Raw genomic sequence first — 17267 nt, 5'->3', positions numbered from 1 at the left:
TGAGTTACAAATGGGATTGCAAGCTACACTGGAAGGTGCAATGCAGGTCACACTAATAGCTTTGTCTTGTTGTTGCAACGGTACAGTATTGGTGAAATTAATATAATGTGCAAGACCTTTCAGATCTGTGGCTCATCTTCCTTTTTAGATGCATCTTGTTGGCTGGCACTGGGAATAAAAGGACTGTAGAGAGAGCCTACCCATCTCTCTTCACTAAGCAGCAGGCTTGCTGTGATCTTTAAGTGTAAAAGTGGTGGGAAGAGAGAATTAAAACATTGAGGTTAGAGGTTTTGGAGGATTTCTCTACATGAAAGTACTGCACAACTCTCTGCACAACTGTGGTACTTTGCTTCACAAAATTCATAGATTGAACTGCTTTTTCATATAATGTCTAAATTTGCAAATATTTTCTAATTATTGACCACTTACAAAAATTTGAATAGATTTTATATTGTGTTTAGTAGCAATAAAATATGCTGTCATAAACGAGTGTTTTATCGATTGCCTAGAGACAAGGAAAAAACACATGACAAAATACTGATTTTGTGATGTTCTGTTTCTTAAACCAAAATTGGTAGGCTTATCACTTAAAATAAGGATTGTCTCTGAAGCACATGTGGTTTATGCGTTTTCTGAGACTTTGAAACAATCAGTTCTTATTCTGAAACATGTTTGGGTAGGAATGGAGGAAGATACTGTCTGTCAATAAAATATGTTAAGGAGCATGTGTCTTCGTATCATAATCTGAGATTTGCAAGGGGCAGTAGGATTTATTCTCTCATTGGACCAAAATGAAAAGAAATTTGGAAGAGAGAAAGGTGTTTTTTTTTTTTTTAGTATGAATACAAATGTTGCTCTTTAATTAAATGCAGTACGAATGGGAAATCTAACTTCCATTCATCTCCTTATTAGTTCCTAAAATGACCATTTATTTTACCATTCATTGATATGACTGATTACTTTTGAAACCCATGAAAATGCACAAGTAGGGGAGTGATGAAAGACCAGTACATGTATTTATCATGCTTAGGCTGTTGCAAACCAGTTTCTTTTGAAATGAAGATGAGGGTGTTTGTCTTCAAATAAATTTGTCTAAATTTTTCTTTTGTTCAGAACATGACAGCTGTGAAAATGTAACAGATCTACTTTCCACTGAAAGAATCATATCGACTATCTCTTTCACTTCGAGTGGTAATTCAAACCCTAGAAATAATCTTTAAGGTCCTTATGAGTGGACACCTAACTATATCCAAAATATTCACTATGCTGTAACTCATTAAGACATCTAGTTCCTTAAAAAGGAAACAACACAGCCAATACAAGATACAGGAAAGTATAATACAGATTTTTGCTGAAGAGTTCACACACTGATTCCTGACAAAGGAAGTGGAACAGATTGAAAGACAGGAGCTGCAAAATTACACTTGTTTGTGCAGTAGTCTGAATATATGCACATGTGATATGAACAAGCTGGGATCAAGCCTGTAGATTTTTTTCTTACTTCCCAGCCTCTGTTCATATTTTACCATTACCCAGTAGTGACAGTAGCTTCTGGTAAGTCTGAGAGATGTTGGGATGCACAGAAAGTGTGTTTAGTAGTTTAAATTATGTTTTCATACCAATTTTAAATAGCTTGGATCAAAGTTACTGCTCTCGGTCATGTCCTTAACTTCATGAATAGTAAGTGTCAAGGTATATTTTTCTCCAAGTTACCAATTTAATCACTGAGATAATTTATTAGGATTATCTATTAAGTCTGCTGAGGATGCAATCCATATGAAATTGCTTGTCCCTTGACTCCCGATGATCTCTTTCATCAGGTTAGCCCAAATACAAACTGTTACCCTGGTGCTGTCTTCTGTTGCATTTAGTAGGCCAGCTGTTTCAACTAGTGGTTTTCATATGGCTTTTTTTAGCTCCAAAGATCATAGAACTGATCTTAATAATTATGCTTTTCTAATTTGCAGTGTTTTTCTTATCAGTCTTTCATGGCTTCTTCCTAGACATATCCTAATTCAGCTTGTATATTCTTTATTATATCTGTCTAGCTTCAGCTCTGTTACAGCCTTGTACACTGCTGCAGCAGAGTCCAAAATAACCCTCTAGACTTCACATAATTTTCCTACCATGCTTTGTGAAGCACTCTGAAATCTTCTGGAAGGTGGTAACCAGAAGTAACATTTTCTATAGTGAAACTAAGGTCTTATTTTTCCTGCCAGATGCAGGATCTTGCATGAGTATTGGCCTCCAGAGTTTGTCCAACTATTTTTAAAGGGGTCTTAAAATGTTAATTTTTAGTGGAAATAAAATACCTGATGTTTGGCAATTTATCAACATTTTAGGACATAAAAGCAGCTGGAATTGGGACAGTAGCATTAACAATCTGTTTTGGTAACTTTCCTGTTTTTTACAGCAAATAAATATCCTGCCTTGGGGAAACAATATTAGAAACTGTATTTACCCTTTATATTGCAATTGAGTACTTTGTCAAAAGAGTAGTTGCCTCTTGATAGTGATCTGGTGATAGATGACTTAGTAGCAGTTGCCTGTTTTCTTCCATAATGTGCATAAAGGTCAGTTAAAAGTTTCCACAGAGCAGTGCTTTTTCATTTAGGTTACTAATAGGTATATTTTCTCAAATGACCATTCCTACTGAATGGAAAAACAAACTAGGACTTCAAAATGTATCTTTTCTGTGTCAGTGCACTATATGTAGAACAAACAAACAAAAAACTTCAAGTATTATCATCAGTTTTATTTTGTTCGTAGAAGTCTTTAAGGCATTTTCAAATAAATTCGTAAAATTGTTTTGGCAATAAGTCTTTATTGTTTGATCTCTTTTAACCCTAATCACATCTTTCTTTCAATCTTTAATGTCACAGCTAGCTCACACTCTAATTCTTTCATACCCTATTTCAACTTCATGCTTGTGTGCCGCTAAAATGTTTTTTTTTCTGTTTTTTTTTTTAATACGCTTGTGTCTCTTGCCTCAATTTCTTAAGAATGTGTTTTCCCTTCTTCTTCTATAGGAATTTGTTTCTTCTTTTAACCTTCTATTAAAAAATTCAAAGGGTCATACGGTTTTAAGTTCAGAGGGGATTATCACAATTAGGTCTCCTAGGCACTACAAGCAATGAATAATAATAATTATGTAGGCTGAACCTTTGCGCAGTGCAGGCCATATAGCAGCAATCAGTAACTTCTGCATCAAGTTCAGAAGATTGCAACTTGTGTTTAGCAGTAACGCTCTTCTAGAAAGATAGCTAATTTTAGGTATTTAAAGATGGAGATCAGCAAAGAGGTTTCTTTATTCCACAGAATTAAAATGTGCATGTATACTGGCAGAAAACTGAGGCATTGAGAAGTAAAACAACATTTTAAAGACAGTGAAACAGTTGTATATAGAATTTGAATATAGTGAATAATATAGTGAATATACTTAACATTTGCCTCTTGCTGCAGCCCAGGAAAAGGCCAGATCCAAAGCAGTGGCAAGAAGTAGTATCTGGTAGCTTGAAGAGAGCTTAGATTAATTCTCAAACCTTGTCTGTGCAGGAGGCTGAGGCTGGGAAAATATCTTGCTAAATCTTTGAGGGAACATCTCATGTGCTTGGAACATCCATCTTTCAGATTATATTGTAGGTATAGAAATATATTGCATGAGGCAGTCAGGAGTTTACATGTCAAAAGATTCAGTAAAGTTTAGTTGAAGCCTTGCTTTTATTTTCTGTTTCAAAATTTGCAGGTTTTAACCGCAAAAATATACTAGTATTACCCAGTGGATCATTTTATTGTAGGTTATGGTGTTAAGATACTAACTTGGCACAGATCCATTAAAAGAAGGTCAAATGACATCCAAGAAGGGTTGGTTTAAAAGGTTTAAAATACGAGGTCCAACGAATGAAATAGAGGATAATGAAGTATTAATAACTGTGAAATCTATGAAAGTAATTTATTCACAATGTTATTTCTGTTGGTGAAAGGAAACTGCCGAATGCTTCTTTACAAGCATTTACAAAATGTAATGAATTTTAAATGTCATACATTTGATGAATTTTTAAATCAATCTGGTGATTCCTAAACTGGATGGGCTTCTGATAACAGCTTCTAGTTAAGAAGAATTTCTAAATTATTTGAATAAGTGTCACAGCTCAGAAATAGAGTTGCTCAATGAGGTTATGAAGTGAGTAGGTAGTGTCTCTGAAGGTCTTTCTCTCAACTGTAGAACAAGTAGACCAACTAGCCATAGCCAAGTCGACCATAGCCAACTAGCTTAGGAAAAAAAAGGTTTATTTTTTGAATTTAGGACATTTAAAGTTTGCCAATAGTATTTCATGTAAGTAATTAGGACTATCTGTGGTCCTGAAGAATTTACATCAGTAAAATGGAATTAACATTTTTGGTTTGGATTTTGTTTGATGACTCGCTATGATGGATATAAATCTGGGTGAATGAGGCTGAAACTGCTTAGTTGGGGAGTAAAGAATCCATATGCCTTTCTGGAAGCAGTACTGGTGAGACTGTCCTCATATCTAGTATCTTATTTTCCTAAATGAGATGGTTTTTAGTAAAATATTATGGTGAATCATCTCTCTGTTAAGTTTATTGTCTGTTTACAGATTCTTTCTCCTGAAAATTTTCCTCCCTTTCCCATTTTAAAATACATAATAGCAAAACAATACATTAACTTTGCATTTACTTATTCAGCCACTTAATCTTTCTTAGGAGTTACCTGTTTCTCCTTGCCTCATCACTCAAATTGGAAATAGTATGGATTATTTATGTTAAAGTATTCATTTAATCCCTAGATATATGAAGTTCTTACTCCACCTTTCCAACGATGAGAGGCAAAATTCATGTACTTCAATCTCTTTTCTAGATATTGAAATTAAAGAATTGGAAACATCAAAAAATGTATTTGCTTGTTTTTGCTTAGTGTTTAATGTGACTTCATCTTCTTTGTTTGAACTCCTATCAGCAAAGTGTCACAAAAATCACACATTATTTTCCAGGCCTAAGTTAATTTGAATGGTTACATAATGAAGTCAACGAGCTTTCTAATGAAGATATTGGCACAATATTTACTGAGTACTACAATACAATACAACCCATTTTTAACAGTAAACTGGATTTATTTTGGTTCGAACACTGTTCAATACACTCTAAAGTGAAAGTTGGATGCATTAGTGGCTTTTCTGTACATAAAATGTGTTTAATTGCAAGAAACTAGTACACGAAAACTTAGCAGAAGATTTTCTACTGATTTTTTTGTGTTGTAACTTGCTGATGAATCCTGCTTTGTATGTGGCTGACGTACAATCGACATTCAGGTTCTCTTAGGGTCCTTTAGGAAGGTTTGAAATTGCATATTGTTTTTAATTTGGAAATGAAACAGTCCTAATTAGAGGGAAGAGAATACTACTTTCAGGAGATAGACAAGTTTTGGTGCTTTTATTTGTTTCAATTTTACTTACCATGATAGAATAAGCAAGTAATGTATTTCAGACAATGAATTAAAACCAATTATGTTAGAATTTAATGGATTTTTATTCTGTGTTAAATAAGAAAAGAGGTTTCAAAGCTTTAGCCTGCTAAAGGGGAAAACTTAATAAATGCAGATCAGAATCTTTTCAGAGGTATTAAAAGCAAAAATAGTAATTCAAAGAAAGATCTGTGAAATAAAATATTAATTAGAGAATGTATTGTAGTAAAACACACATTTAAGTTCTTGTGTATTTCATAAAAGCGCTGAATCACAACTGACTTTTGGCTGGCAGGAGAGGAGTTCTTTTGCATTTAGTATAGATTTTAAATGTTTAGGTTGGAAGTGTATTTTTTTCCTTTAGATTACAACAGAATGAATTGAGTATATGTGCAAATGTAAATAGTTATTTTAGCAGAGTGAGTCTTCCTTGGAGAGCTTCAGTGGTATGAAATGCTTGAGAAGCATATGCCGTTATTTAAAAATAGCCTGATTCTGACATCTTAATTCACTAATTGAAAGCATTCCATAATTTAAACTTCAGTCAGCTGCTAGAAGGAGAGGCCGGTTATCATTTGACGTCTTTAGAATTGCATTATTGTTTCTAAAGTAAAGCCTACACTAAAATTAACATTTGCTGATTTAAATAATCTCCGTTCTTTATGTTTTCATATAGTTTATTATATTGTGTATTGGAGATACAAAAAGGCAAACAAAATTCTGAGTAGAGCAGACTTATACCATTCCCCTCAAATGAATCTTGCATGAAGTGACCTGAGAGTTCTGGTTTGGGTGCTAATGTTAGTTGTGGTTCATACAGTACATTACTTGCTATATATGAATATATCCTACTTGTGGGTTGCTGGCTAAAAATTACTGCACATATCAGTTTTTAAAGTTAAGAAATTCAGTTTCTCATTGACTGCTGATAGCCTTTTCCTGATAAAATGCAAAATACTTTTTCTTTGTTATGGGAAAATTTTAAATATGGATCCCTTATTTTTGTTTTTCATTTTCTCTCCTAACTGCTTCTGTTTCTATCCTGTGTCTTTACTGTTACTATTGACCAAATTGCAATAGGTTGTAGCAGAGATGCTGATTCAGAAATTCTTTCTCTCTAGTTTTACATCTCTATATTTTTAATAGTTCTTGTTAGTCCATAGTTAACTGAAAGTACCCTTTTATCTGACCCATCTTTTTGTTCATAACTATTGATAACATCATTATCCTTTCAAATTCACCACTTTATCACCTTTGACACTTCTCTGTGCTTAGAAACTTGGTAGATTCTGTCCCTGCTTCCCATGTATTACTGCCAGATTTGCGATGCTCTGCTATTTGTCGGTGAAATTTTGTCTGGCAGAGATGTTAAAGGCTTTCTTCTATAATCTTGAAGACTATTGCTTTAGCTGGTTTTGCCTCATTTCTTTCCATCTTTCTTCACCAAAATGCTTTTGCTTACTTTGCGTTTCTTTCTGTCATTGCCCCATCCATACCATTGCTGTCCCCTGAAAATTTTGCTTGCTTGTCTTGGCTTCTTCTCTGTTGCAATGTCAAAGTCAGGATTCTCGCTTTACTATCAGTGCCCCATGCAACCTTGCTCTGTCTGCATCTGATCTCATTTCCCCACGTCCCCCAACTCACATTCCACATTCCTCACAGTCCTCTGACTTTATTGCTCCTTTTGTCTGCCTTTCATGCACTCATTTTTGCACTGTCTTTCATGCTGCCTATGTGCCTGGAACAGTCTTTAGCATCTCAGCCAATTTACAGCTTTGCATAAATTATATTTAATAATAAGACTAACAAAAGTTCATTATCTACATTATTTCAATTAACTTTGTACCTGCATAAGCGGGAAACAGCCTGAGGGAAACTACTGTAAAACTTTGTTTTGATTTGTTGTGATTCAAAGATACAGGTTCAGGCACGACAGTTCTTTGATGATTCAGCATAATAGTTAATTTTTTTAACAATTCTGTAGATGTTAGGGTTTTTTTTGATGGTAGATTTCAGATTTTTCTAATTCAGAAATAAAAAAATAGCTACTTATTCCTGGCAAGTGAAACCACCAGAGGGTCGTCATCATCACATTACCTGGTACAGACTTCTTGCCCTGTGATATATTTTGCTTCATTTTATCCGTATTAATATGGATGTGGAAGGGCTTTGAATGTTGGATTAACTTCATATCTACAAACGAGGTGTATCTTTTGTGTTTAACCTTCCCATTAAAGCAACAGACTCATCTGCTTAAAAAAAAAAACAGTGAAAGATAAGAAAGTAAGACTCTGTATCTGGGAGGTTTTCTCAGTGTGTTGGCTACTTTGACATATGGGTTTTCTTAAAATATTAAAAGTTGTTTAATATTTTAACTCCCTTCTAACAGCAGTGAAAATGACCTGAAGGTAAAACTTCATGTGCTTTTCCAGCATCAGTGTATAGCTGCAAGGCAGGGCATTCTGCAGGAATTATACATAATTTTCCAAGTAAAATTGCATCTGAATTATCTGGGGGATTTTTTTGTTTGTTTGTTTAAATGGTTGTATTGATACTGTTCACAGCTGAGTTGTGGAACCAAATAGTTGTGCCTTTAATTTCTTTTTAAATGATTGTATATTCTGGAGATTATAATCTGAACGGTGGCTGCCATAGTAATGTGCCAGTCACCATGGCATCTGAACATTATGAAAAGAAATTCTGGGCTGCACAAAGACTATGCCACCAATTAGTATTTCGAACTGATCAAAGGTGGGGGACCAAAACGTTTGCCAATAAATGTAGCTCAGTGGATGGCACTAGAAGTTAGAGTTTGCTTTACACAAATCTATAAAGATTTCAGTCCTCCTATCAATATCATGTGAATTTATAAATAAAAGCCTTAACACCGACTTCATCCATTTACTACGCTAACTTTTTTCACTTGCATGAAGAGTATGGCTGTAGGTTTTTATTTCACTGGCCTAGTAAAGAAGCAGTTTATAGTTCTGCTTTATATGAATCTTTAGAACTTTTTCCTCCTTACAGAATTTTTAACTTTAAACTGAAATTAAGTCAGTTAATGAAGAAATGGGATTTTCTGTTCTCAATTGGTAAATATTCCTAGTCTCTCAAACTTTTGCAGTCTGCTCTCTTAATACTATTTTAATTATCAAACAAACCTAAAATTAAATAGTTATTTAAAAGCAAGCTTATTTTATCTTAGATAATTGATTGTGGCTTGTTGTTTGAAAGAGGACTACTTTGGCATGAATTCCAAATCTAGTTATGATCTTAACTCAAGCAGTTTGTTTAATCAAACATTACTCTAATAAGTCTTACATGGTCCCCTACCCGACCAGGCCTGTCTGTAACAACTAGTTTATTCTGCGACGAGTTGCTCAACAGATGTCATTCTGGTAGAATAATGCAGCAGAATACTTGTGCGTTGGCTAAAATTACTTCAACTTTGATCACTTTTGTCCAGCACATCAGTCTGGCATTGTGCTTTATACCAACATAACACTTTACCCCGAGCATGCCTTTCAAGCTTAGAATAGCAGAGGAATGTTATTGAATTCAGTGCAGTTACAGATGAGTTAATGAAAGAAGGGAAATACTGTTTTTTTCATAATGCCCTTCTGTTGTACTTTGGAATTAAAAGGGAATTTGAGGAATGTGACTTCTGAGTTATTTATTTTTACTTCTGAAGGCTTTTTGAAAACAATATTATGTAGTTGTATTGATCCCACGTTTCTGTAAATAAGTTTCACCTTTTATTTCAAAATAGCTCATTTTAGAGTTTTATATTGTGAAAATAATATTAATAAGACTTTTTGATATGTAATTGGAGAATAGTTATCTCACAGGGACAGTTTATCCTGGTATTTAATGCAAGAAAACTAAAATTGCAAGAACCGTATTCTTGTGATCACAGATCAGTATTGTTACATTTTGATGGGCTGTTGTGGGGTCAGTACAGAGTAATGACATCTCTTTACCTTGATACTGCGAAACGAATACTGCACAGCAGGCTACCTTCTTGTTAAGAAGCAGTGAAGAAAGGCTGTTTGTTTTGAACAGTAGGAATGAGATCATATACCAAGTTCTATAGAGTTTGGTCTTCCGTAATTCCATTTTTCACAGGTGCGTGTGTGTATACATATGCGCATGTATATCAGAATATACCATATATATGTGTATTTGAAATGAATTTAAATAAGTTTTTAATAATTAAGGTATGTTTGTCTTTTTTAAAGCATGATGACATGCTTAAATATGAAGAAGCACTAATATGAAGTCCACTTTAATTGCTAATAAATACTTCAGTATTCTGTATCTTAAAAACCCAGTGTTCTTGTTTTAGTTTTTTTAATTAAAATATAGTTGTAAATTTTTTTATTTGAAACATAGTTACCAGATCAGTCTCCCTGCCAAAACTCCTGAACAAAACCAATATTAACATAAAGGTTATCGGGTGTACATGTAATTTACCAGTTTTACAAAAAAAGGAGAGATATCTTAATGATTCTAAAACATACAATGAATGTAAAGCTGAGCTGAAAATCCAGCCCAAATATATGTTATGATACTGAAATGTCCAGCTAAGGAACCCACGTGGTCTGACTTTCATCCTTTAGATGTAGAATCAGAGTTGGAAGTAATGTATCTTGCTGTTGGATAATAAATTGAAGCCATTGTTTTCCACTCATCTGTGCAGAATATTTATATTTATAAAGCTTTAAACTGATAGTATTGAAATTATTATCTGTGTAGCCTAGTTAACACTAGTAATTCATATTCCCATGCCAATATATTAAATCTGTCCAGAAAGGTGAAGCAGTTCTTCACTGTTTTTACTAAGGGGCACTTTATTAGTATGAAATAACGATACTACTACTACAAGTAATGAGAATGAGCAACAGTAATTGAATGGAGGATTGGAGAACTGGAACTACAGTACTTTATGTTTACTCTCTATATGACCTGAATTTTCTCAGTAGTATTTATTTGTTGGCAAACTCCTGCAGCAGTGCCATGAAGAGTCTTTTGAAGAATGTTGCCCAAATCAACATTTGTGAGCAAGCGTATGGTGGAAATCCCTGCCTCATCCTTCACCCCCCTTAGGATATTTACAGTGATTAGAACAGTTCTTTTACCACTTAATGTCTCCACATGTATCCTTCATCCACGTATTAATGTGCTTGAACTATGTGCAAAATTTGAAAGAAAGGGTCCATGCAGCATTTCTCTCTAAAGATGATCCAGAGAAAAAGAGTTTTGGTGCTATTTCATTATGCAAACACATTTTTAGATGAGTATCTACTGCCAGACGTTGCATATACGTTCTGTACTAAAAATAAGTGACAAATTTTGAGGGAACATATGCACATTCCATATGTTTATATTACCATATTACCTTACCGTGTATTCAAAACTCAACGGTGCTTCTGTGAAGAAGCTATGGCAAGTACTGATTAATAGGTAGGGTCAAATTATATAAAATGTCTGTATAGTGGATTGCTTTGTTTTATTGCATTATCTCCCTAAGAATGGTAGTTTAGAATTACTTTTCATTCATTTCTTGAATAGGAAACCTTTAAATATATGGATTATGTTAGTATTTCTCATGTTGACGAATTTCAGCTTTCTTCCTGATTTTTTTTTTTTTGACTATTTTTCTGTTCAGAGGAAGTTGTTAACTTAGGATAAGTGCACTAGACTGCAAGCAAGGTGCTAGCTCAAAGATCTTTTCTGCTGACAACTATATATAATTTTTTTCAGTTCACGGAATTTTTATTAATACTCATAGCAGAAGTTAGAATACAATTAATTGTTGTTTCTTTCCAGTTGACAAGTGAACAAATGAAAAGCTAAAGAAGGCATCAGAGGACAGTTTTTGGAGTAGTCTTGGCATTTGCTTTAAGTCAGATCTTACCCATCTGCCTTAATATCTTTTGGTTTAAAGTGTCAAACACTTGGTTCTTGTGTCTGTTAGCGTTAGACTGTACAGCCTTCTTAGAGCTGGGAACGGGATGCAGAACTTCTGACTTCCTCAGATACTCTGTCTAGCGAATGGTCATGTAAAATACTAGTAAAATGTATCAAACCTTACTTTTATCTATTTGAGAATGTTTTTCTGGATGTAATATAGGTTGTTGAGATCTGTACTGTAAGTTTTTTTTTTTTCTTTAACGTAGTTTGTTCAATTGCTTTTAGTAGTACTGTGTGTAAACGTGTGGAACAGATCTGAATCTTTGAGTGTTGGAGGAACCTGTTTTACAATAATTAGAAAAAATCAAAATAAAAAGCTTGGGATTATGATGAAAATAATGAAATTTGCCTGTATTGCTTTTGTTAGAGCAAGTTCTGATTTTTTTTCATTTTTTTACCAGGTAAAGCGGAATGTGTATGACCTAACTAGTATCCCTGTCCGTCACCAGTTATGGGAAGGCTGGCCTCCTTCTGCCACAGACGACTTGGTAAGTAGCTTTGGTTCTCATTTCATTTCTTCCTACAAATAGCTTTTGATCGGAATCACCCAATAGCTTTTACTGTCTTATATGCAGTAAATTAACATTACACAGACTTCAGCGCTTTATCTTGAAAGATACAAATACTAAAGTACTGGATTAGTGAAGCACATGGAAATTGTTCATGTGTATCAAATTCAGTGCATGTTTTAGACGAGAACGAGATATGTTCCTAGACTGAAGCAAAGCTGCACAACGTTTTGGAAGTTGAAGAAGTCTGTTGTAGTGATTGAACTTCAGGAAGGAAGTCCTGTTTTTTACATGTATTCTGAGCACACATCCAGATATTTTACTCAGTAGTGTACATTAGTTCACCAGTATGCTTAAGCTTGTGTCTGGCTTTAAGCAGGAGGTGATCCTCTTGAAATCGGTGGAGAGCTTCACTTCCTTGTAAAGTGTCTACTTTGGTTCTTGCTGGACCAGTAAGAATTTATGGACATTTGCATGATTACATTGTGAAATAGTAAATAATATGTGTACAGTACAATATGTATTCAGTTTTCAAACTTATGTTGCAGGTTTTAGAATTACCATTATTTAGAAATGGAGGGAGATCTTAGCTGAGATCAATATGAACCCTCGGTGACAGAATCAGCTAACTGTGAATTGCCTACAAATTCATGAAATTGTGGGACTTAACTGCAGAATTCCATTAAATATTAGACTTGCTTCCTTGCATGGTTGTCCCTACAGTGTGTTTTGTAGCATGTCTTTCAGTTTTGCTCAGATAATTTTCTTCTGGTAGTATGTTCCCAATGCCAGCTAGTGAGGTCCGCCTTTACTAAAAAACAAAAAAACCCCAAAAAACCAAAAACCCCAAACCCCTCCAAAAAACCTAAAAGGCTGAAATAATTATGTAGTTATGTTGTATGTAGATTTTGTGACCTGAGAAAAATGCAGAAAAATTAAGTATTTCTATTTTTATAAAATAATTCATTTAAATTAGGGGTTGAACCTGAGTATTCTACAAACTGAAAATGGAATTGGGATTTGCTTTCTCTATGTATTACCATTATCTTCAGTGCATTACTTTCCTGTCCGTTTCTACTCTCTTCTTGTAAAGGGAGAATTGCTGTTTGTATGATAAGACTGCTGCTTTTTTGCTCTGGTTAAAGGATTTATGCCAATCAAAAAAAAAAAAAAGCAAAGACTGTCTGAATTTCTAATATACTTGTAAAATATGTCTGTGGTAGTGTTTGCAGAAACAGTAGTTAAGTTTGAGAGAGGTGGGTAAATCTATGTCCATGTATTCAGGAGCATATCTGAGACAATAGAGGTAAGATCTGAAATAACAGCATGGTGTCATGTGGTAATTACAGTCTTTGAAATGTGGATCCATTTTAACATTTTATTAGTTTACATTAGCCCAAAAAAGAATTGGAAACTCAACACTTCTAATCTGTTTTCCCACAGCTGTTAGGTTTTCCTGTATTCCGCCCCCCCACCCTTTCTTTTGAATAGGATACCTCACATATGTAAAACTCATAAATCTGTTTTAAGTCTGTTTTTACAAGTGACATTGTTGCAGGTGAATTTTTCCCCTTTTCATCTTTAATGAATTTGGTGAATGTTGAGTCATCTGCTCCAAAGCAGGAGAGTCCTCAAAGCTCACTGCTCGAGTCTGGTGCAGCTGAGTCTTGTCAGCTGTGTAAACAGATTTGAATGTGTTACCAACAAAAATATAATTAATTTCTGTCTAAAATTAGAGGCCATAGCTTACTGTTTATAAAGATTTAATGTTAGCAATGATTATCTATGGTTCTGTGATCTAAACATTTTTTCCTTTGCAAATTAGAAATGTTCAGTAATAATTACTTTAGTAATTAGTCATGATGTCTTTAGTTCAGTGGCAAATTTTTGAAATCACTTTTTCTGTCATGAGTTTTTAATTTGCTGTATTGTATATTACTCCATTGCAATTAAAGAGTTAAAGAAAGACTTGATTAAAATACTTTTTCATTTACATGTTATGCAGCATAAGAAATACTTTGTAATACCACAGGAGGTTTTTTCAGTGCAGTTCTCGTTAACCTTTGGCTTAGCAAACAGGACAACTAAATAGACTTCGCATAATTGGATTCCTGTATCATCTTGAGTCTCTTATGAACCTGACAGACTACAGTGTTCTGACATTATCAGGAAATTTAGTGTAGTCAATAGTCATTTAAAACATTGTTGCTTCATCTCCCTTCAGAGTTAAGATACGTTCTCTGCTTGTACTATCTAATGAAATATGGGATACTGTATGAATTGTCAATAACTCTTTCAGATCCTTTTGCGCACTTTCACCAGGGAAATGGGTATCAAAACCTCCACACGCAGGAGAATGTGTTCATGCTGTGACAGTTTGATTGTGGGAAACAAGACATACGTAGTCTGTGGAAATCTCATTTCACCATTCAGGAAGGACATATTTTTAGCTTTTATTGTGCCTGAATAATTTTAACGCCATGAATTATATCTATTCTGCTCATTAAAGTTCAATCAAAATAAATGTATGAGTTTTAAATCATTCTTTTTTAAACAAGTTTACGTAGGTAAAACTTCATATTAAAGGCTTAATTTATCTGTTTTGGGGTGTATATCATCAACTGATATAACGAAGTCTTGAAAATTATCCGAGAAAATAAAAAAATAATTATAATTTGATTTAAATAGATTCACAGTTTGTTCTCAATTTTTATTTTGGATTTTGTAACAACCTTAACATTATTCAGCTTGTAAAATGGGAACCAAGCCAGAATAATTTACTAAAATTGCTGAAATGTATTCCATTTCTCTTTATTATATTGGCTGAACTTCTAAACTTCCACTGGTAATTGCTGCTATTGCCAAGTGGAATGAGCAACCGTCAAATGTGTGTGTATTAAAAAAAAAACCTCTGAGATCAGTCGTAGGTGGTGTTTTAGTTACAGTTTTTACCTGGAAGCATTGTGATTTTATTTATATAAGTATGGATGACTTTTTGGATATTAGCTTTACACATGTATGTTTGAGGGAAAACTTTTTTCCCCCGTGAGTTCACTGGTTTTTGATTTATTTCAGTAGGATGAGTTTTTGTCCCTGATGTTTCTGTTCATTTTTGGTAGCATAGAACAGCAACACCCAATATGAGAAGAAGGAGGGAGGTTGCTTTTGTGCTGCTTTTGTTCTCGGTATTTAAGCTAAAACTTTTTTCTTAATTGGTTCATTGTTTTAAGTCATTTCAGCATAGCAATGAGAAATGCCTGCTTCTTCATAAGTAACGACAGTGAGCTTGTCAAAATGGAATATATTTCTGCATGAAAAAGATGTAAAAGTTTCAGGATGAGGTTTGAGGCAGGGAAAGGGGAGAGAGACAAAGACATAAGATGAAACGCCCTGTGTTGTAACTGTGCCCTCGCACACAGATCCCATACAGAGGAACTCGGCATCCATCCTTCCACCTACTGCCGGTAACGCTTTGTTTCCCTAAACAGTACAGTTGGTCAAGACCTCATATCCTCATTTCAAGAAAAGTAACTGTACTTCTTCATTGTATAGATAAGCCATTGGATATTAGTTTAGGCAGAAGTAGGTCTATACTGACAAGTTATTCGGCTGCACTGCTGGAGAGTCACATTTCAGATGCGACATGTGTAGCCACTAACATGTTGAGGTTCTGCATCATCCCTTGTGAACACAACCACCTTCAGTTCTGTGATGGCTGTAGCAGATGTGGCTGACGTTCCTTAGCTGAATTTGATAAAGACTTCTAGGTTGTAATCAAAATTCTCAAACGCTTATGTATGATCTAATTAGCACTGCTGATACATTTAGCTATTTCGTTGCTAAGTACTAAGCACAGTCCGTCTGCACAGATAGAAATTAAGAATGCTGATAAATAGTGTTCTGGTACAAAGTCAAACCATTTATGACACTTTTTGGCTGATCTCCAGATTTTTGAAGAGGTTGAGTATTAAGCATCTGAGTAATTAGTATTTGGGAGTATGTATTTCTTTCCCTTTTCAGGTCTTACAGTTCTGAACAGAAAGTTCATTACTGCATGCTGTCATTGTGATATGAAAACAAGTTGTGAGGTTTACATACACTGGCTGTTTAATTGTAATGGATGCCATGTCTGCATTTACTGGATCGTTTGGAATTTTCCCCCTGGAATTCATATGACTAAAGAATGAATAGTCCTGACAGAGAAAGTGCCTGTTAATCGGAAGTATAAAATTGATTATATTTAAATTAAAATACATACATCATTAGAAAATACTCAACTATTTTTTTCTGTGTAAGAATATCATAATTATAATTTGGACTGTCTGTAATGTTAATTACTTTGTATGTTACTTTCCTTCTGTGGTTCTCATCAATCGCTTGCAATAGAGTGGTAGAGTGGATCTGGCAGGATCCTTTTAATTTAGATACTTAGAAGAATACTTGCAATCTGTTTTCTTATGTGGGTTCAGGAATATGGAAAAGTTTCAATTTAACACTTATACTATAATCCCAATTTAGTAGCGAAAATCGTTAGACAGTACCGAGTCTTGGAAGTTCATGGTAATCTATGAAGCAATACATTCTTCATCATTAAGAAATAGAAAAGTAACTGAGTAATTTAATTAACAGTTCCTAAATGTCTTTATTTTAGATAACCTTCTGACTTTGACTTATGGCTTGCTTGGATGTTTTTATGTGGATGAAAGTATGATGAATTATCATGTTCTTTCCCCAGAATAAACAGGGAGGTTACAGCTGTTCCTTCACAATTTTTTTTTTTACCCCACCCCCTTGTCTATTTTCTATTTATAAAAATTAAGATAAAGTGATTGAAATGAATTTCATTCTTGTAAAAATTGCCATGTCAGGGATAATCAGTTCTGTGTTATGTTTGTACTTTTTCATCATAAGAGAATTTATTTAGGATTGTTCAATTTTAAAACATAAAAATTCAATTGAAATGATCTACACCTATCACGTTGCTTTTGGGAAGGGTTTATTCCCTCACTGTGTGGTAATGAGTCTTATGGAAGTGCAAGAAGTACACACTGAAGAACAAAACCCATTGTATCATCATATTAAAAATACAAGTCAGTCTAGTAGCTATGATTTAAAAACAAACAAACCCCGAACCCCCCCCCAAACCCACAACCTTTCAGTTTTCGGCATTCTTAACCATGCTGGGTCCTGATGGAAAAAAATGTTTGTCATGTTCTGCTCACACTTCTGCTTCTTGTGATCCAGTTTTAATGTTTTTTTTCAGTTGTTAGAGATCCTGGAAATGAAGGAAATGGGAAATGTGC

General features: G+C 34.2%; 1 protein-coding gene across 1 annotated transcript in view; it reads left to right on the top strand.

The window, feature by feature from the left end:
• The window catches only part of FAF1 (Fas associated factor 1), a 174469-nt gene that overhangs the window by 74365 nt on the left and 82837 nt on the right, over positions 1–17267 (top strand). The window contains exon 8 of the mRNA XM_050901028.1: positions 11857–11943. Within this exon, the coding sequence (XP_050756985.1) occupies positions 11857–11943 (87 nt within the window). The remainder of the gene's footprint in view (positions 1–11856; positions 11944–17267) is intronic.

The sequence above is a fragment of the Gymnogyps californianus genome, chromosome 8, assembly GCF_018139145.2.
Source record: "Gymnogyps californianus isolate 813 chromosome 8, ASM1813914v2, whole genome shotgun sequence".
Lineage (NCBI taxonomy): Eukaryota > Metazoa > Chordata > Aves > Accipitriformes > Cathartidae > Gymnogyps > Gymnogyps californianus.
The sequence above is the reverse complement of the archived record's forward strand: the minus strand, read 5'-3'. Positions and strand labels throughout refer to the sequence as shown.